At 36.4% G+C, this 21,562-nt stretch overlaps 1 protein-coding gene across 9 annotated transcripts in view; it reads left to right on the plus strand.

Annotated features, from left to right (window-relative positions):
- NAALADL2 (N-acetylated alpha-linked acidic dipeptidase like 2) overlaps positions 1 to 21,562 on the plus strand; it is a 1,176,025-nt gene that overhangs the window by 522,837 nt on the left and 631,626 nt on the right. For all 9 annotated transcript variants that reach the window (XM_031451310.2, XM_031451333.2, XM_031451340.2 and 6 more), the window contains one exon: positions 8,320 to 8,821. In XM_031451310.2, the coding sequence (XP_031307170.1) occupies positions 8,328 to 8,821 (494 nt within the window). In that variant the 5' untranslated portion in view covers positions 8,320 to 8,327. The remainder of the gene's footprint in view (positions 1 to 8,319; positions 8,822 to 21,562) is intronic.

The raw sequence follows: 21,562 nt of genomic DNA on the forward strand, positions 1-21,562 counted from the left end.
TACTTTTTGAAGAGTAAAGATATTTAAAAAGTAAGCCAATAAAGTACCTTTGAAAAATGTGAAAAATAGTGCTGAGTGGCCTCATGTAGGTAAAAGCTTCATCTGTCTGTTCGTGGAAATCTGAGAGTCATAGTCAAAAAGCAGCAATTTAAGATCATTCATGTTGGCTGAAAGGATAAAAAATTGCAGTGTATCTATCAAGCTAAGAGGCTCCTCCTGGCAGACAGCTCTCAGAGCCAAGTGGTGATTGTATTGACATGTTAACTCTTGACACACTCGAAGCCCTCTTAGGCCAGGGTGAACCATGAGCGGTGGGGATGGACCAAAGGGTTCTGCTGCCTAAACAGGACAGGAACAGATTGAACGTGAACTTTAGCTTTCAGCTTCTAAGCACAGTTTTTGCCCTTTATCCCTCAGCAGCAGGAGGAAAGAGACATTTTGAAAGTATTGCTAGGAAGAGACCATAAAGCAGAGGTTGTGGTCTTTCCCTCAGAGCGGTGGACTTGGAAGCGTTTCACCCTTAGTGAAAACCGCAGTGCCCGGAAACATCACTATCTACCACGACGCTATGGAGAGCAAACGACAGAGATCTTTGAGGTCCTGGAGTCAGAGCGGCCCCCAGGGGTCTTAGGATCAAGGCAGACCATTCAGATTTAATGGATATTGAGCCTCCTGGGGCTTGTAGTCACATTAGTGACCAACCTGGGATAAATAAACCCGTAAGATCTCTGGACGTGCTAACATCTCTCCAACATTGGGGACTTTCAGAGTGTCTGAATGTGGTAATGTTTAAAAAGAGTAGGTTTTGGAATTTGACAGGCTGGGTGTGCTATTCCAGCTGCTTGTGCTTGAATATAGATGTGAGAATTTGGGGAAATGATTTGACCCCTAAGTCTCAGATAACCTCATCTATCAAATGGGGGTAATGATACTTAACATATAAGATTATTTGATTAAATGATATAATGCATGTGAAGTGCTAACCTGATAGTGAGTCCTGGCTCATTTTTGGGTTCAGTAAATCATTTATGTAACTGTAACATAGCATGTTGTATATCCAAATCTAAGACTAATAGATAAAAGGAGACTCAAGATTTCTCTGATTAGATAGAGAGAAATATCTCACCGACATAGAAATCTGCAACTACAAAAAGAGGTAACTCAGAAAAAGTAAGCTCTTCAGCTAAGACTGACAGCCTTGTGCATTAACAAATGAGATTAGGCGAAGGCTGATTGAGCCTGAGAAGGCCCCACAGACACCCTCTGCCCCCTGGCTGCAATGAAGCTCACAATTGCATTAAAACTCAATGACAGTAGCTTTCTTTAATCAGACGATCAGAATTTTTTCTCCTCTACACTTGTGTATTTTATGGTTTGTGATGTCATTTATCTTCTAATATAAGCCACGTCAAATACTCTGAAGGGCGAAAGGATGTTAATTCTTAGAAGTAAATAAATACTTTAGACATTTTCCTGTAAATGGAAATGATAACCAGAAAGAAAAAAATACACTTTAGAATCTAGGGGGAATCAGACGCCCAAAAAGACCTGAAAGGGAGTCATGGCAGGAACAGGAGCTGTTTACACATCCCTAAATAGTTTTGTGATGTTAGTGGAAATCAAACTCATGTGATAGATATTCTGTGTAGTACTGAGTGTTCAAACTACCCATTCAAGTAACCCATAGAGTGTACAATCATTGCAGCATGTCTAAATTAACTTTCTGTTTGCCAGATTCTGTATTGAATTACATGATTCTAATACTGAAAAACCTTACTCTAAACACAGGACTCGGGTGGGCCCAACTGACCTTTTAGTTAGGGTGCCTTACACAAAGTTTGGCTGCACATGGGTACCCAGAAAGGCTGGCCCACTCAGGGAGCTAGCAGGTGGGCATACATATGCAAGCGGTAGAAACAAATTTACACAAACCTGCTGGATTTCATCAGTTTTCCCTCAAATGGTTTAGACTGCATTTTGCAATTTATAGTCATTAATGTGGCATCCAAAGCATACCTTTTACATGTCATTTAGAGATCAAGGTAGCTCAGGCCTCAGAGACAAGTTTTAGTTTTATGCTCTCCAGTTTGATTATCTGCTCTGCCTAACTTCAGTGTACTATTCCGTTTAGAGTTGGTTTTGCCTAATTTCTTTTCTTAAAAATTAAGCACAGATAATAAATTTCTCTTACTTATATACACTCTTTATTCAATTAGTGAAGCATGAACAACAAATAATTATTGTCATTTCTTTTGTGTAGTTAACATACAAAATTGCAATTAAATGAGGAATTCTTAATGCATTTACAGATACTATAGCAATTGCCAGGGCCATTTCACAAAACCATATGGAAAAAAAAAGATCTCATTATACTGAAAAATTAAGTCAGAGAACAGAGTCTTTTGAATTATTCTTTTTATAGTTTTATCTTTGGCCCTGTTCTCAAGTTGAGACCATTAAAGCTTTCAACAACAAAAATGTATTCCACAAATATGGGCTTTATTTGTACAAACTAAGTTCATACTGAAAAATTTATGTCAATTGTTTTTAGCCTATAAGGAATATCCTTAAATTTAAATTTAAGAATTCCTCTGGGCACTCCTAGTTCACTGGTATAGCATCTAAAGCGGTGCTGCACAAAGGTGCATAATGAATGCCTTTTGATGATGCACTGACATTTCTAAGAAATGCCTTTGCCTCAAATCAATCCGCTCAAACCAGCAAATGATTTGACATTCACAGCTTCAGGAAACACTATGTGAATATTTTTTCCTCCCGTTGTACAATAAAGATTCAATCATAGAACTGTCATAGGAAATTGAGATTCTGCCTTATGTTTTAAAGTTAATCTGCCAGACTCATTTATTTTACTTGTAAAATAACTTACACAACTAGGAAAGCCTTTAGATGTGTTCCTAATTCTGATAAGATCTACATAGGCTTTTGTACTGTTTGAGTTAAAATACTATTGGTATCAGCATAGTCAATGGGTCAAGTTAACCACCTATGACAAGCATGATTTTCTACCAAAAAAAAATGTGTAACCCGTGCTCATGATTAATTATCACTAGTTAGAAAACTGAACTCTTCAGCATTGTGGAAAAGTTCTGTGGTTTTTGTAGAGTGACTTAACCTCAACGCTAATCATAATAAGAGAGCTTTTGGTTGTAAGTCAAATGTAATGATAATTTTCCTGTAAATATTAGCCCCACTTCTCTCTTATCTGTCTGAACCACAGCTAATGATTAACAGATGCTTCTCATTCTCAAAAGTGCTTGAGTGCACTGCTCCATTTCTCATTATCTCCAGGTTCTTATTATTGAAACTTAAGCCCTCTGGTCATAATTTAATTTAATTAAGTCTGTACTCTAAAGTTGTAAGCGCCAAATACTTCTAATTTCTTAAACTCTATAGAATTTCTGGAGTGATCTTTGTTAATAGATCACTTACAATATGTTAGACCTTGTTCCTAAGCATCCTTAGTCACTTACATCATTTACTCATAGAAATGCTACAGATACGGTGCTATTATTATTTCCACTTTACGAGTGTGGAATTTAAGTGTAACGATATTAAGCGACTGGTCTAAATTACATAGCAGAGCTATGATGTGAACCCAGTAGTTTGACTATGGAGTCTGCTGATTTGGAGATTGGTAAGGTCAGGGCATTCATGTAGTAAATTCCCTCGTTGCAGTTGCTGAACAAGAAAGTAATAGTGCTGTGATCATATTTCTAAATGGCATTCATAATAGATAACTTATTAGAAGGAAACCTTTTTTATCATGTATTTATCATCTAAAATACTTGCCAGGTGTTGTGTTAAGCTGAATCTATAGCAGCCAGAGACTGTATTTTATATGTTGAAATTTCAGCCTATTTCTGTATTCATCTTTTATTTCTACATAATTTACTTAGTTTCAGCCAGTAAAAATGTATGAAAGAAAGCATTCAGAAGTATCAATTTTTTAAACTAATCATATGCATAGTAAGACTAAAAATTTATTTTTTTATTGATCTAAGCTTGTCATAGTCTAGGAAAAATACCTTTCAGTTCAACTTATATTTGCTTTCTTTCCCTTACGGAGGAATAAGTGTATATAAAAGATAAATGTTCTAGTATATTGAGTTTTGAAAACAATTTAGCCTTTGTGGGCCTGGGTGGGAAGGGATCTCACCTAAGTGAATAAGATATGTTGAAAACATGGAGAATATTTTGTACTTTGCAGAAAAATTGCATTTTATTAAAAAAAAAAAAGGCTAAGTGATACAATATAGAATGTAAGGATGGTTACAGATGTTTCTGTTTGAAGAAATGTAAGTTTCTATGAGCTGGTCTACACCAAAGTGCTATCTTTTAGAGGAAGATCGATGTGGTAGATTCTAAAATCTAGTTCATGTGTTTTTAAATTTACTCTTACTCATCTAGGGGAGGTGAAAAGTAATAAGACAATATAAAAGAAATATCATGTATACATGTTGTAGAAAATATATAATGTTTGGCATAATTAAACAATCATGTCTAAGACATGCTGATTTTCCTGAAGATTTCTTTTTATAATATAGTCTTTGTTGTACTTGGGAATTTTAAAGTTCTGGTGAAAAAAATGTGAAATGTCCTTTACTTGACCTCAGGGGACACAGGTTTTTAAAGAGAGATACATTCTTTGTGGGACAAATTAAATAATTTGTGCTAACTCCAAATTGAATGTGTAGTTAGTTTTATTTAGTAGTTTATTACTTAGTTTAACTTTTAAGGAGTTCATTTTAAACAGATGAAGAGAAAACTGTCAGTGCAGAGGTTTATATTTTTGTAAAAGCTAAGTTCTTTTCTTTAAGGCAAGATAAATTTTAAAAGAAATGGATTTCTGATGGATTTATAATAAACATAAACTGACTATACCAAGTAAGAGGTTAAAATGTTTCATTGTACATGTTGTCACGTACTTACTTCCTTGGAAATTTTCCTTAAAATACTTTGCATTTTGTTACATCAGATGGCTCTATCTACCTTTTACCCAGATACTCCTCTCCTGGAAGATAGAATTTAGTGTAAATTTATAAATGTGTAATGAGTCCAAAAGTGGTAGTAAGGGTGTCAGGAAGATATCCATCATGGTGAGGAGTTAATATCTGTATCTGCATTACATTCTAATTGATGGCTCTGTCTGATGTTTGAAAAGCATTAAATTGCTGATGTACATGTGATGGAATACCTATTGTCAGGCTAGAAATGAAAACTCTGTGTCATCACTGCAGTTGGTTTTTAAATGATTTGTAGAGAAATGACTGAATGTTTGTATTAGAAGTCAGAGTTAGGGATCTCACATTTCTGTAGTCACTCCAGTGTGCCAAATCTTCCTCAGGCATAAACCAGGCTCTACAACTCAATTCTTTAAAAAGCCTCTAGAAAGACTCTGATTCATTAAAGTGGGAGGGGAAAAAAAATCTAGAAAACTACATTGAGACAGTATTTAAGTAAATTAATAATGCATGAACAGAACAGTGAAAGAAGTGAGTATCATAATGTCATGTCATGATTGCAGGAAATTTTTTTGATATTTCAAGACAAACAAAAATACTGACGAGTGTTAAGAAATTGCAGTATTTTGTAATGTATATTGAAAAACTGAATTGTAAGGTATTTAACATTAGTTTACCACTAACTTATTAATCTTACATTTTTATAAAACCATAAATCACCTTAAGAAGTGTGTACCAAAATATCGCTTCTCAGTCTGAAGATTTATTCACCTTTGGACCTCAGCTTCCTCTTCTGTAATATATGAAAGGTTAGAATCGTGGATTATAAAGATACTTTATTTCTGCTACCTTCAGGTTTTCCTATTCTCTAATATTGTCATCTTTTTTAACCAAGTGTGATTTAAAGTCATCTTCCATCAGTTAACCAACCATCTCCTAACCTATCTGAATAATTACCACTAACTCCATATATCACTCCCTTTCTCTACTTGTCTCGATGTTACTGAAGACCATTCAAATGCTGCCCTTTCTTGAATCATCTTGGAAACCAGGCCAAGCAGAAAAAAGGAAGAAGGAAGGAAGCAGGGCAGAAAAGAGGGAGGGGGATAAAAAAAGGTCTGCAGAATCACCCTTAGAGGCTGTTCTGATACATAGTACCAACTAAACATCTGCGTGGTAACAGTTGGTATGTCATGTGTTTGTTTGTTTGTTTGTTTTTTAATATTTTAGTCTCTACCTATAGACTAAATGTTAAAAAAGAACTCAACTCTCATATATATGTGTGAATATACGCATGTATGTGTTTTATGCAACCTCCTCCCCTTCTCCACAATGTCCTGCAGAATTATATAGTTTCTTCTACATTGTTTAACTCCTTTCATTTCTTCTAAAAACCCTTGACAATCCTCCCTCCTTTAACACCAGAAATGTCTCTTCAAACCCTTATAGCCTATGTCACACTCAATGGATATTTTAGGTTCACTGTCTCAATTAATCCTATTGACAGCGCTATGAGGTTTTGTATTATCATTCCCGTTTCACAGGTGAAGACCCTGAGTTACAGAGAAGTTAAGCCTTTGGCTCCAGGTCACCCTTTCCAAGCATTTTCTCTGAGTCTTTGGCTCCTGTGCTCCATCTTCCGTCACAGTACACCAATCTGCGTTTTTCAGATAGTCCACATACGATGCACCACGCATCTTCATTCCTCTGCATGTTTGTAAATTGTCCTCTGCCTGGCTTCTCTCCTCTCACACCCCTGGTCTGCCGTAGTTTAACTCCTCCTCCTCTTGCCAAAAGGACCTCAGAGATCATATCTAGGGGGAATCGTTTCCTGTATTCTCTGCTAGAATCTATCAACACTGTGCCTTGTATACTTTATGTGACTGACTTGTTTATGTATGTATATAGATAGATGTGTGTGTGTGTGTGTGTGATTGTATCATCCCCTCTAGGAGTAGGGACCCATTCATCTTTGTGTTCATTGCCTATCCAACTAACTGACATGTATTAGATACTCACTATCATTGAGTCAGCTCTGGAAAAGAATAAATCCTAGAATACAAGGTAGCAGATGAGCAATCTAGTCAGAATCATACTTTTTACTTTGTCAACTTTAATACTTCATTATACTTGAACTCTCCCAAACATTCAGAACATTTTAATTTGTGGGGGCTGCTGCCAGCCAGGATTAGAACTGTATATAAGCATAATTCTCTGCATAATGCCACTCCCTTTCATGCAGTCTTTGTATCTTTTTCATTAGAGTTCACTTGTTAACAAGTGGCCCTAAGGCACTTAGCTAATCAGTTGTCAGTTGAGCTCTTTTTTTCACCCACCACAGTGGAACACACAGAAAAATCATAGAACATGGTGAGGGACCTTAGAATCCAGCTGGGATGACAAATCTAATACACAGAAAATTTAAGTATAAATACTCTTAATCAGCAACCATAATACACCAGTGTGTTACTGAATACAGACTGAAGACCACTTGTAGTTAATTAACCCAGTTATCCTAATACCACTCTGCAGGATACAACAAACTGTCATCCAAAACTGTGTAGGGGAGAAAACCCTCCATCTGCCACTCTGTAGCAAGGTTGTGAAACTGAACTCTCCTAGCTTGGCAAAAGGCTTCCCTCTTTGGATGAAAGCCATCCCAGACATTTATTTAAAGTTCAGTGGGCCGGGCCAGTTCATGTCACTAATTCCATGGAACATGTTGGCCTTTTGTGGCAGCCTTTATGTTTTCCAATCATTTTGATAACTCATCACTAGGTAATATACCATATTTTCTGCTTGTATGTGTAGGGAGTTGCTTCTTCATTCAGATATTCTTATTCTGACACTGAATTTGAATTTGTGTTTTAAAAATTAACTCTGGTAATGTAACTCATCCAAAGGTCTTTTTTCCCCCCTAACTTACAAATCACAGCTTTATTGCTTCTGTCCTTAGTTTTTCATAAACGTGATTTTGAAAATGTATAGGCTTAAATTTTGCCTTCATTGTAATACATTATCTTCAATACAGTTGTGCAATTGTGATTCTGTTTCTTCTGAGTCTCAAAAGCATAATGTGTGTGTATTTTATGTTTTCTTACAGTTTTTGTCTCAAAAACATTTTATTTATTGTCTTTTTTTTACCTTATGGTAAACATCAACAGCAAAACATAAGATTAAATAATTAATGTGATATTTTGCAGGGCAGTACGTCCCCCTGATTATAATCACTAAAGTTTTATGGACACCTAATAGAGATTACTGTTTTGTTTTCGCCTTGGAGGTTTTCTTTAGTGTTGGCTTATTTTCAGAAAATACACTTATCTTATTTTCACAGGTAAGAAGATGGCCTATCAGAAGGTCAATGCAGATCAAAGAGCTCCAGGACATTCACATTACTTAGACAGTGATGACCTTCAAGCCACTGCCCTTGACTTAGAGTGGGACATGGAGAAGGAACTGGAGGAGCCTGGTTTTGAGCAGTTCCAGCTTGATCGTGCTGAGAATCAGAACCTGGAGAATTCCGAGACTGCGGACCTCAATCTTGATTCCATTCAACCAGCAACTTCACCCAAAGGAAGGTTTCAGAGACTTCAAGAAGAGTCTGACTATGTAACCCATTATACAAGATCTGCACCAAAGAGCAAACCCTGCAACTTTTGCTGCCTTTTAAAAATATTTTGCACAGCAATCATTTTATTTATTTTTGGAATTTTGATAGGCTATTATGCACACAAAAAATGCCCTTCAAATGCTACATCTTCAGGAAAACTTGATCTTCAGTTATACCAAGAGATTCTCAAGACAATCCAAGCAGAAGATATTAAGAAGTCTTTCAGGTAAGTGTGGAAGGAGTGGATGTTGGTGGGATGCATCTCCTGGAAAAGATGTGGCACAGGGAGTAGCAAACTATTGATTTTGCTATAGTTTAAGGTTAGTCTTGCAAGCTGAGAAACATAACTACTAGCGCACCCTGCACGGAGGGGGGTACACATTTTCAGATTTATGATACTGCAATACAAATTTATGGTACTGTTTTAATAATTGATAATGAGAACCATAACTACTGTGGAAATTAAAAGCCAGTGAATTTTCTCCCTCTTGGGAAAGTCCCGGAAGGTCAAATTGGGATGCAAAGATTGCTGAATATATGTGTAATAAAAACTAGGGTATTAGCCATATGATTGAAAATTTTAATGACATCGGAGTAAAATAAACCTGCTTTATGGACTGAAATAACTGTCTCTTATGGTCAAGAGCTAAGATAAACACTGGTAGGATTTGGTCCCTTGCATCAGTGAGCTTCCCAACGAGCACATGTTTATTGAAACACATTGGGTTCCATATAGCAGGCAATTCTAAAAGGCCACCTCTCTCCTGAAGGTAAGTTTGCATTTGACCTCTCTAGCCAGAACGTGTTGTTTTTAAGTGAAATGAGAATAAAATATTCTTTATTGGGCCTTAATTCTGAATTCCTGGGAAAAGCTCCACTGACGTTATATAACTAGTGGGTAATTTAAATTGTGGTGCTTGTTACATTATCAGCATATGTGCTGAATTGTAAAGGGTTCCCTAGCTTACATATTTAGTGAAGTGAGGAACTGGAAGAGGAGGGTTAGATATTCGCCTCCACCTATATTTTCCGTATTTGCCAATGAAAAACAGTCCTGGGTGAATCATAGGTGTTGTCTGTAGGTAGATGAGAGAAGGATACTAGGTCATAACTATATTCTTTCTGGGTTACAGTGACTTATTACTGTCAAGATCTTGGCATGTGTGCATTACTAGGGATCTTCTAGGGAGTGTTCCCACTGAAGATGCATCTGTAATCTGTGTGCTAAAATACCACATGTATTCATGTTGGCGAATCATAATTCTCTTCCTGAATATCACATCTGAATGATTCATAGGAATTTGTTTCCTACACACTTTTATGTCTGTCATTTACTGTTGCATAGGTGTCTTTGGGTTTGCAATATGCAGGCAATAACACTTCCCCTGCTATTTCTTAATGTAAAGTGGTTCATATTGAATTGACTGAAAGGTACAGCATTATCTGATAATGAGTGATTGTACCAGTCAGGATCCCACTGCAACAGAAAACTTCCTGAATATTTAAAGCAGAGGGGCATTTAAAGTAGGGAAATTAATTCCATCAGTGATGAAAAACTAGGACGTCAGTCAGGGGACACTGATGCAGCCAAGAGATTAACAACAAAATAAAGCCGTTACTAAACCGTTGAGACTGGAGGGATGAAGGGAGTTGGGGTAACTTGGAGAAATCTGGTACTTTCTGCACATGCAAATGCGGGGGTGGGGGTGGGGATGTAACTTCAGCCAAAGACACCACTGAAGACAGAAAGTGAGAAGTATCAGGACTTCTCTCTTCCTCCTGCCCTGTCCTACCAGTTTGTCCCATTGGCTGAACTCAGCAGAAAGGCTGATGGCTCAGAGCCTAGGAAGCCTCATCCTGAGGAGTTCAGATCCCTAGAGCAAGGGAAAGGCAAGGAATCTGTCCAAAAAAAAAAAGAAAAAGAAAAAGATCTAACTAGCACAGGGATGTTATTTTAAAAAGGAGAGGGAGAGAAGAAGAAAGAAAATAGAACTCTGTGAAGCTCTGTCTACTGTAAGTGCATCGTGGACATGTGTTCTATTACAAAAGCATCCTCTAGAAAAGGATTCATGGATTTAACTCCTTAATATTAAGAATAATTGCATTTTTCCTGAGCAACTGTTTAGTTTTTAATTATGGACACAGTGAGTCTCATAACCCAGCCTGCTCTTCTCTTTACTTTGGCCTTTTAGTAAGTTCAGAGTCAAATTTATATTGAGATCATGAGGAACTTAGTGGCATGCATTTTGTGTACTAACCAGCCTACATGATTTTTCTCCTCACAGTCCTCTGGCTTTCTTTGCCTTTTTTTTTTTTTTTCCAGCCAGGAATGGTTTATTCATGTTGCCTAAATGCAAGACACTGAAATACACAAAATAAGAAAGAAAAATCAATTCAAAATGTAGGTGCAGAAAGGGAAGTAGCTACTCACATGAAGGAAAGATGGTTTGAAAATAAAGAATCCAAAAAACTATTTTCCCACCTCCACCCTCTCCTCATTTTCTCTCTCTATCTCAAATCACAAATTGAAATTTCCTGGTTTTTTTTTTTCCTTAACTGAAAAAGGAGAATAAACTTATATCTGTCAAGTGTCCACTATGTTTTGGATTGAGACTTGTCCCTTTATTGTCTTTGCCTTATTTTTTTTCCAGCACTGTAGATGTAAAAAACTGACATGTCCTCTTTGCAAATAGGCAGCTGGTTCTAAAATTTTTTAAATGTGTAATTAAATAAAAATATTCATTATTTCCCTCAGAGTAGGGATTGCATTACAGTAAGGCTTATATTCTTTTAAACTCAAAAATCAACAAACTATTTCAAAATATAACCACCAGCAATTTTACTCCTAGGCAATATTCAGTGGTCGGACACAGATTCACAGTATGTTTTTTCAAATCACCACAGTTTTTTCCTTACTGAGATAATAGATTTTTTTCTTCAAAAATAATAATTTTGGTACAAATATGTTTACAGTAACTTTCTGAGTACCATCTCCTCATCCAAAGACAATGGTTGCCCTAGTAGTCATGCCAACCACATGTCTTATTATGAGTTCCTGTGTTCATTAAGTCCTCTTGGCATTAAATCTGAACATCACAGGTTCCAACTGTTACTGTTAGTCAATTTATGATCAGTTCTGGGTTCTCACTGATCTATTTTATTCATCATTTGCTGTGTCTCTTCTCTGTTGATTCTCCATTCCTGCTCGTGCCCTAAGACAGTGTCAGTTCTTGCCAAACATACTAACGGTTGAGCAATATGAAAAATGTTTTTATAATGGATTAGACTGCAGACTCCATCAGGGAATGGAACAAACTTTATTTGTCCATTATTAGACTCCTATTGTACAGGAGACATTGACTAAGTATTTTTCTAAAGGAGGAAATGAATGCATGGATAAGTGATAAACAGATCTATGTTTAATTGATCAAGTCTGCATTCTGAAAATCATTTTACTTACCATTTAGATTTTTCATATTATGATTATTTTCAAAACATTATAAAGATAATTCTTATTTATAATGTAATTATAAAATCTGATTTTATATTATATAATTATGTTATAATTACTCAGACACTATGCTGTGTTCTGATTTTAGGTAAGTGACAGCTTATATCAAAACCAGATACTGTTTGGTGGAGGGTATAGCTCAGTGGTAGAGCGCATATGCCTAGTGTGCATGAGGTCCTGGATTCAATCCCCAGTACCTTCATTAAAAATAAATGAGTAAGCGACAGAGAAAAAGAGAGATAGGGAGGTGAGGGTGTATTTCTTTTTTCAAGCAAGCTGCCTGCATGACTGAAAAGAACTTACCATAGACAGAGCTAGAGGTATGGTCAGATGCCTGGAAGAAGGAAGCATGGAGGTGGACAAGAGTGTGTTACTCATGTCTAAGGAAGGTGAGAAGTCCCCAGGTGTGGGATGGGTGGGTGGTGGGTCTCCAGAGAGCTGATAAAGCAGGTCCAAGCGGAAAATTCAGCTACCTACTCCTGCTGGATTCAGAGTACTCTGCCAGTTCATCAGAGGACCTTCCAAGTGAGAGAGAACTTCTTGCTCCGCCTTTGCCTGTTCTCACTTGCTCTGTTTCAACCTTGAAGGTTTCAGCTGTGAGAGAGGAAGTGCAAAAACACAAATCAGAGAGAAATGACTAATCTCCTTTGTTCTACTGCAAGTTTCACAATCTGGAGATGATCAGAAAGTGGGGACAAGTTCAGAGTTTTGATTATTAAATGATACTGAACCTTTTAATTACTCATCGGAGGAATTCAAGTCACTTAACAGTGACCAGAATTACTAGAGTTTTTTACCCAGAAGCAGGTGTAGGAACCTAGCCCCAGTTAATATAAATAGGATTTTAAAAAGCTCTTTATGATTGCATTCCCTGAGTCATGTTTCTTCAATGTAGAGGTTACGCATGTGCTGTTTTTATGTGTAATATTTTGGAAAAGAACATATTTGAATAATATGTTGAATCAGAGAATCCTTGATAGACATATTGACTGCATATTCCAGTTTAAAGACTTAGTTTTCCCTTAATAAAGCCCACATATGCCACCTACTTGGTATCATGTTGAACAAATAAGAGAAAATCAGTCAACATGAACACAGGGATCTGAAGACTGTGTGTGTGTGTGTGTGTGTGTGTGTGTGTGTGTGTGTGTGTGTGTGTGTATTGATCTTCTAATAAGATTCTCTTGGACATTTCTGCCTGTACTTGTATTTGAAAAAATGAATTCACTCTTTTACACGGTTAGTTGATTTCTTTCATGTGTCTTCTGTGTAAATAGACAGGGTATATTCAGATATATATCAGATGTATTCAGATGTGTTAGATTTAAAATAAGCCATTAAAAGTTGCTGTAGTGTGTGCCTTCCATGCCTTGGAACAGTAACTACTTAGATAAAGCAAGTTTTTTGTAAGCGTCAAAATAGGAAACTAGGCTCCCACAGTAATCTGTGAATAGGAATTATTCATCTGATGGGGACTTATTATTATGGAATTTGGATCCAGTCAGCTCCAGGGACCCCAGTAGCCATAGACCTCTGATTTTCACTAAAGAGTTGAACAAAGTGACTTAACTCCCTTCCCACCTGTACTACTTTTTGCTTGCCTTGTTTTTCTCCCAATATCAACTTCTATGTTCCCCAATACATTATTCCTCCATTTCTGTTCCTCAGAATGAAGTATGATTTTTATCCTTTTGGGAGTCACAGATGTTTGTGACTCTGTCCAGTGTTTATCCCTAGTCTAATCAGCTTTGGCCATTTGGGATGCTGGTCATCTTGTATAAAACGTTTACTTAGGGCTGTTAAGAGAGCTCTTTAACTTAGAAGAAGCTTAAGTGTGGCAGGTACAGTGTCTTATTGGTATTAATAAAGTCATAGAGCCTTTATCATATATATATATATTTGAATGAATGACCTATAAGTGTGTAAGTGTTGCTGGTGATTATGTTCTTGCCACAGAAGGAATTCAGAGATGAGACAGGGAGGTTAAGGAAGTAAAGTGGGGATATATTAAGGGATAGATAGTAACTCTCAAGGGGAGAGTGGGCAGGCTCAGGTGAGCAGCTGCCCTGAGTTTCTTTGGCAAGCTGGTGACATAGGTTGTAAAAATGAATGAGCAGAATATTCATTGGGGAGGGAAGGGTTTGGGGTCTTATTCTCTGAGTTTTGTCTCAACCCCACCTTCTGGTGGGGAGGAGGTATTTTTGTCTTTATTTAGTCTAGATTGGAAGTGTCATGGCATCAGCGCATGACAGGTACTTCTAATCTGCAAGGCTAATTTTATTGAAATGAAGGCATAATGAGCAAAAGGTTACATTTGGACACTGGAGATCCCTTTCTTTGTCGGCTTCCAGGCCACTTGTCACCCCAAAATGTGTGACTGCTTATCATCCCAGAGGTTCCTGCTTTTCTTTCTCTGCCCAGGGACCCCTGGTGCTTACATGATGTATGGTTTCCTGCATTTGGTCTGTGTCTCTCCTCTTTGCCCAATTCCTGCCATTTGGCCTGCGTCCCTCTTTCTCTGCTCATACCTAGCTATCCGCCTGCTTTAACATAAGTATATGTGTCCACATATATATATATTTGTATATATACACATACTAAAGATCATATGGACATTGCTGAACAAAGTGTTTTGAAAACTTAATTTGATTACCAAATATAATAATAAAATATTTAAAGTGAATAAACCAATGAGGTAAAGTATATTTTTATATGCAGGTATGTTGTCTTTTGATAGCTAGAGATGCTGTGAAATGGTGAGAAGAGAAAATGTATCCTAATTATGGCTGATATCTTTTTTCTTAATGGAAGAGGCATTACTGTTTTTCCTACTTATAAGTAAAATGTATACAGCACGTTAGAAAGGATACACCCATAACCTTACCACCTTTTCTGCCATCATTTCATTCTTTCTTTCCTCTTACCAGTCAGCAGAACTGTATTATGCCGTGTATATTTTTTGATGTCTGCTTTTGAATTTTTCCACTTCAAATATGTTGAGAACCGTTTTTTCAACCAATAAATATAGATTTGAATCATTACATTAAAATGCTGCTGGTACTCCATTGTACAGAGGACATGAATTTATTGAGCCTGTTTCTTATAAATGTACACTGAGGTTGTCTCTACAAACATCCTCATACATAAGTCTGTGTGTGCTTATTTAATTATTCCCTTCTGATGAATTCCTGGAAGCAGATCACAGATTCAGGGAGTTTAAATTTGTTTAGTTGTTTGCTTTGTGTTACTAAATTGCCTTGCAGGACTGCCAGCCTTCTAGGTCCTCATTTTTTGTTTTGATAGGCCAAAAAAAAGTTGACAAACTTTTATATATTAATCGAGTATTTGTGTTTCCTTTTCCATGTATGAACTTACTTTAAAAATTTAAAATCTTACGTTTACTGAATACTGTAATAGTAAACTGTGACTTTATGCATGATATCCCATCTTTCTGGCTCTTAATTTCAGTGACACACTTTATTTGTTAAATTAACGATAAAATAAGATCTCTAGATTTTTAAAATATCTGTATCATTTAGACAGGGCAATATTTTTCATCATCATCTGGCTTGGTACAAGTAATTAAGCATAAGTTAAGTTAAACTGTGAAATGATATTTACAAACAGTAAGTAAAACACCATATTTTCTTAGCTGGCAATTAACTCTTCAAAAGTTTAGGGAATGTTATTATTTCAGTGTTTTGTCTTTCTTTTGATCCCACAGGACTATACATTTTGCTATTACTCTTTAACAATGATGGGTTTGGTGATGGTGATGCCTTCAGCAACTGCTCTTCTCTAGTCCCCAGCTGCACTTTCCAGCTATCTTTCTGCTCCTCCTCTGTCTGGAGTTACATTTTGGCCTCTGTCTTTTCTATTGTTTCTGATTTTTTTGTTGTTCCTCTCCAATTTCAGTAGAAGGAATGAGAGCCAGAAGGTTGGGAGATCTGAAGAAGGCAATAAAACAACTGGCATTTTAATTGGAGAAAAACATGTAAATGTATAGCAAAAGCACATGTAATTCAATTTATGCAAATGATAACAGATTTAATTTAACAGTAATAGAATGATGGTTCCTAAAAGAAGTAATTAGTTATTCTATCATTGATCTTTCCGGATAACAAATGTACATTCTCTTAAGATTTAATCACAAAAGGAGACAAAAGATAAGATTGAATTAATTATTCATAGTATTTTATTGCCCTGGACTTTAGATAAAGGGACCCCTTCACTCAGTTTTTCAGTATTATGTAGAATGACATTAATTCTCTTAGCTGACTGGATCAACTCACAGGTGAAAGCTTATGCCCTTCACAGTTCTTAGGTGTTTGGCCAGAGCAGGAGGGGCATTCAGCAACAGGATGAATGAGGGTTGACAGAAGGACCTCCTCAATCTTAGACATCCTTTGAGGTCTGGCTCAGGTGCCAGCTTCTTCAGGATGCTCTTGTTTGATCTCCCATCAGTTGAGTTCTCCCTCTCTCCTTGTAACTGTCAGCACTTTATTTTCTCTCTTTTTGTTGATGTAAATCACTCTCTACTTTGCATCGGAGAAAGAACTATGAGTCCAGCCTAATCCTTGAGGCATAGTATGTGGACACTCTGGAAATCGTTATTGCAGAAGACAGTACACCCAAAATACAGACCTTCTTGATACAGCTGTCACTTCTGTGTGGATTACCATTATTTTAAAAGAAAAGTATACTCTGGCTATTTAGGTATATTATTGAAATTCAGAATTATATATATCAGACCTTTGATTTTTTTCTAACATAGTGTATCTATATTCTCATAGCATGTGCTAAAAAAGTTGATTTTGAAGGTAGATGATTCTTTTTTTTTCTCTAATGAAAACATGTGCTGCATTTCTGCTAGATTCCATGCACTCTGCCAGTCACTCGACAGTTTTTAATGATATTCTGTTTAATCTAGGGAGCATTCCTTTTCTATAAAGAAGAAATGAAAGTAAAAATTTCACAGAAAGGCATTTCCATGATCACAGGTTTTACAGAGGTGCAAAGTAGATTCCCTCACAGATCTTTTTATGCCTTGCCAGTTTCAGGAAAGGGTTGTCTCGGTCTAGGGCCGGTTCACCCTGAAGGCTTGTTTCTTCCTTCTCAGTGGTAAAGTAGAATCAAAGAATTCTTCCTGCATCATCACTCTCTCTCCCATATCCCTCATCTCTTGCCGTCTCCCTGCTCCCTACACATAATTATTTTATCCTCAAGGTTGCAACCTGCATAACTGCAATTAGGTTACACTTTCCTAGTAGGCAAGTTTTCTTTATCTTTTTCACCAAATCTATCTTTGATGTAAAAACACCCAGACTAAGTTAGATTGTTAAGGATCAAAATGCAGGAAACCTTAGATTTTCAAGTTTGGTTTTTTCCTCAGTGGGAGGAATATGTTTTACGTAATGAAGGACTCTTTGGCAGTGATGGTCAGTGAAATATTTTCATCAGATGTGTCATGGTCATCTGTGCTTACTGGCTGCCTATCCTGAAAATTGCTCAGCCTTGAGGCTCATCACATTTTTCTTGTATCTTTCCTGCATTGACTATAGTGCACTTTTTCATCCATTCACTTCTTGATCTTATTCTTTCCAAAAAAAGAACAGATCTGTCAGATGTACTACAAGGGAAAAATAAACCTTTTCCTTTGAGGATTAAGTGTGTCAGTTCCCTGTGGATTCACTTGACTTCTCGACACTCTTGTGATAGAAAAGTTGGCAATGATCACATTCAGCGGAGTGAAGTATGGTTAAACATGGCAGGGCTGGGGACTGATTACATACTTCTCTCTTTCATGTTTTCTTTTTCATGTCAATGAAATCAAGATTCAAATGGCAGACGTGGCCCTTTGAGATTTGCAATTAGAAAACCTCAATCCATGCTTTTAGAAATTAAATAAAATATTTGGAAATTGCAGATGAAAGCATTCATCCCATAATCTCATCAAGGTGGTTTACAGGAGAAATTTAAATTAAAATATATGTGAAAATAGATTATGTATGCAATGTTTACAAAATCAGATTAAGTACTTTATTACAGTCACTTAAAATTTTTAAATGTATGTTTTTAGCTGATGGGAGGGAAAGTAAAGTTGTCTGGTAATTCAGCAATTTAAAAATGGATGATGAAACTTCCCCTCCACTTCCCCCATCTTGGGAAATATAACAAAATGGATAGGTGATTTTATTGTCCAAATTTTAGTTGCTTATATGACTCCAGTGTGATGGTTATTTTTATCTGTCAACTTGGCTAGCCCACAGTGCACAGATGTTTGATGAAACATTATTCTAGATATTTCTACGGAGGTGTTTTTTTAAAAATGAGATTAACATTTAAATCAGTAGACTTTGGTAAAGCAGATTATCTTTCATAATGTGGATAGCTTTCGTCCAATCAGTTGAAGGCCTTAATAGAAAAAGACTGACCTCCCAGGAGAAAGAGGGAGTTCTACCAGCAGACTGCCTTTGGACTCTAACTGCAGCTGTCTCTGAGTCTCCAGCTTACTGGTCTACCCCAGAGATTTTGGACTTGGCAAGTGTCCACAAATGCATAAGCTGATTCTTTTAAATAGATCTCTCTCTTTTTCTCCATATATATATATATATATATAACCAATTTAAGTATACATGCATATATATAATCATATTTTTAACCAATATGATTTGGCTGTTACTTTTTTAACTCTAAATCAGTTGCTAGGATTAAACTGAATAATACAGAAAATTGATACTGAATTTTTTTTTAAAAAGCCAGTGCCATCATTATCCTTATTTCATAATTAATTTCAGATCCTATTTTAGTGTAATATTAAATTTATAAAATGATACAATTTGAAATTATATTCTAAGTGTCTACCAAATATTTCAAATATTTTATTTAAAAAATGCTTTATTTTCTCAATTTAGTTTGTGGCTTCAAGATGTAGTCAACTTCCCAAGCAAAAATGCATTTTCCAGATTTTACAAATAGTCACTCTTATCTGGGGAAAAAATGTCATTGAAGTTTCCTTCCCTTTCATTATAACTGTAGCAAATATATTAAATTTTATATGCCTGATTTGGGAAATCAGTTTCTGTCTTCAGTAACTGATTACATGTTATAGCTGGGTCCTTTACAAATGAAGTGGCACTTCTATTGCTTAAAAATTGCTTTCCTGTGCAACATGATGTAGTAATGAATTAAATCCAAATGAGCCTTATATTCACAATGTCATAATATGTAACTCGTCCCCTGTGGAACTTTTTTATTGTCTAATACAAGGCAAGCTAATGTCTTCCTCTCATGACTCACTTCTCAGAAGGGTATGCAGCTTTCATTATTAGAAATAAAGAAGTAAAACTATGATTTGAGATCAAATTACCTTTTTATAAACTCTCTAAATCACAGCGAGCACCTTATCGTGTCCCCAGATATGCAAATCAAATTCTGATAGAAGAAGAAACAAAAGAAATAGTTTCAATTCTATGGGGTACATTTTCTGTGAGAAAAAAAAATTGAAACAACATTTTTGTTTGAACAAAAATGTGTGCAGGTGGTTTCTACCTTCCATAAAAATAAAATAAGTGTGGGCGTTTCTCTCGGTTTCTTCACTTGGTTTCATTATATTCACTCTGTTCTGTAGGGAACAACTTGTAAGATCAGCTTGTACCAATATTGTAGTTCAAGCTGCTACATAGATTTAAAAGTTATAATTCATTAGCCTGATAATTTTTGTTATTTGGTGAAACACATCAGATCTTCTATTATAGCTGCCTTTGATGTGTCTGGGTGGCATATCAGAATTTAACTGGATAATTCAGAATATGTCTTGCTATTCATATGGGCAAAGAGGAAAGGGAGAAAACTGTTTTAGCCCAGAAGGGCAGCCAAGATGAATTGTATCAGATTTTCATAGGCTGTGGCTTCTGTGGTTTTTTTCTTGGTGAGATCCTTGCAGATATTTTTCTACATCTTGCTCTTGTGAGCTGTAGCTGGATCTCAGTCAGTTGCTACTGGCACACCACATGTTAGAGATTGAAGCCTTCCTTCCACCATCCTTATTTAAAGTAGAGAAACTAAATTCCTATATGATCTGTATCTCCTGGTTCAAAACTTTAAATTATGTTTCAATCAGAGACTTTAAACCAAACACAAAGAGAAGCACATTATTTACATAGAATGATACTGGAGTGTTGAAGGCAGTGTCAAAGCTATGCACTGTTACAGGGAAAGGAGACACCTTGCTTTATACTTTAAGGGCATGTGTTGTTCTTAATCAAGTTCATATTCCATTTTAAAAGTGACACCTGATGGCCTACCATCAAAGACTTATTCAGAGTGCCTTTTAACACCAGTGTGTTTGTTTATGCATGTTTTTGTTTTATGAATATTTACTGTGGGCCAGCTGAGTGCTGGGCAAGTGTCAAAGTGATGAACAAGCCGTCCAAGAGATCTATGTTTGTGGTATTTATGTTCCCACTGGCCAGAGTGAACCCATGGGAACATACTTCTTCTATAAACTAAGCATAATGACAGAATGATACATTGTGGTAAGTAGGAAGGGAGGGAGGAAGAGACTGACTAACTTGCAGAGGTCTCTAGGGGTCAATTTTGGATGCAGTTTCAAGTGGACATGTCCTGTGTTCCAGGAGGGTGAACCAGTCTCTCTGGACCTCTAACCCAGGCTGCCTGTGGAACTGTAGATTGCTCAGCAGCTGTTTTGCAGAGCCTGCCATTTTCCTGGCTCAGGGGACTTCCTTGAAGCTCTTTCCCTGTTAATCTGTTTACTTTTGGCCACTATCTTTGCAAATAACAACAGAAAGAAAATTAACTCACTTCTACAGAGTAAATTCAATAGGAATCAGCAGATGGGAGGGGGTGGTGAGCTCTGACCACTCTTGAAATTCTCTTTATTTGCAATATTCAATGTGGGATTTAACTTTTCCAAGTAAGAAATACTGTGCTCCATTGCTGCTTCTCATTAAAATGACTGAAGATACAGTCACTTAAATTTCTGTTTTTCTTCCCCCAGATTGCCTCATTTCTAAGGATTTCCTCATTGCTCCCACTTTTTATTTAGTTTTTGTTTTTGTAAATTTCACATTGCATAGAGAATTGGTATGCTGTGAGTAATAAGAAACATTTTTCTTACAGCTCAGTCACGTTCCAGAATAACTATTGTAAGGATAATACGTTAACCCTGGATTCTTTAGTTCTTAGTCCTTGTTTAATCAGTTGCAATCTTTTGAAACAGTTGCAGTTTGCTAATTATATGTAATTATGATCTGACACCCAGTGGTGCATGTTAGCTTTTTAAGGCTGCAGGCAGTATCAGTGAGGAGAGTTGCTTTATGGACAGGAAAATTAAAAATATTCACGTGAATTTTCTTAACATCTGCATATATTGCAATTCCATCCTTCAAATAAGTAGAGACAAGGTATTGAAAGGTATTCTACTCTAGCCTTTTC

This window comes from Camelus dromedarius, chromosome 2 (genome assembly GCF_036321535.1).
Source record: "Camelus dromedarius isolate mCamDro1 chromosome 2, mCamDro1.pat, whole genome shotgun sequence".
Classification (NCBI taxonomy): domain Eukaryota; kingdom Metazoa; phylum Chordata; class Mammalia; order Artiodactyla; family Camelidae; genus Camelus; species Camelus dromedarius.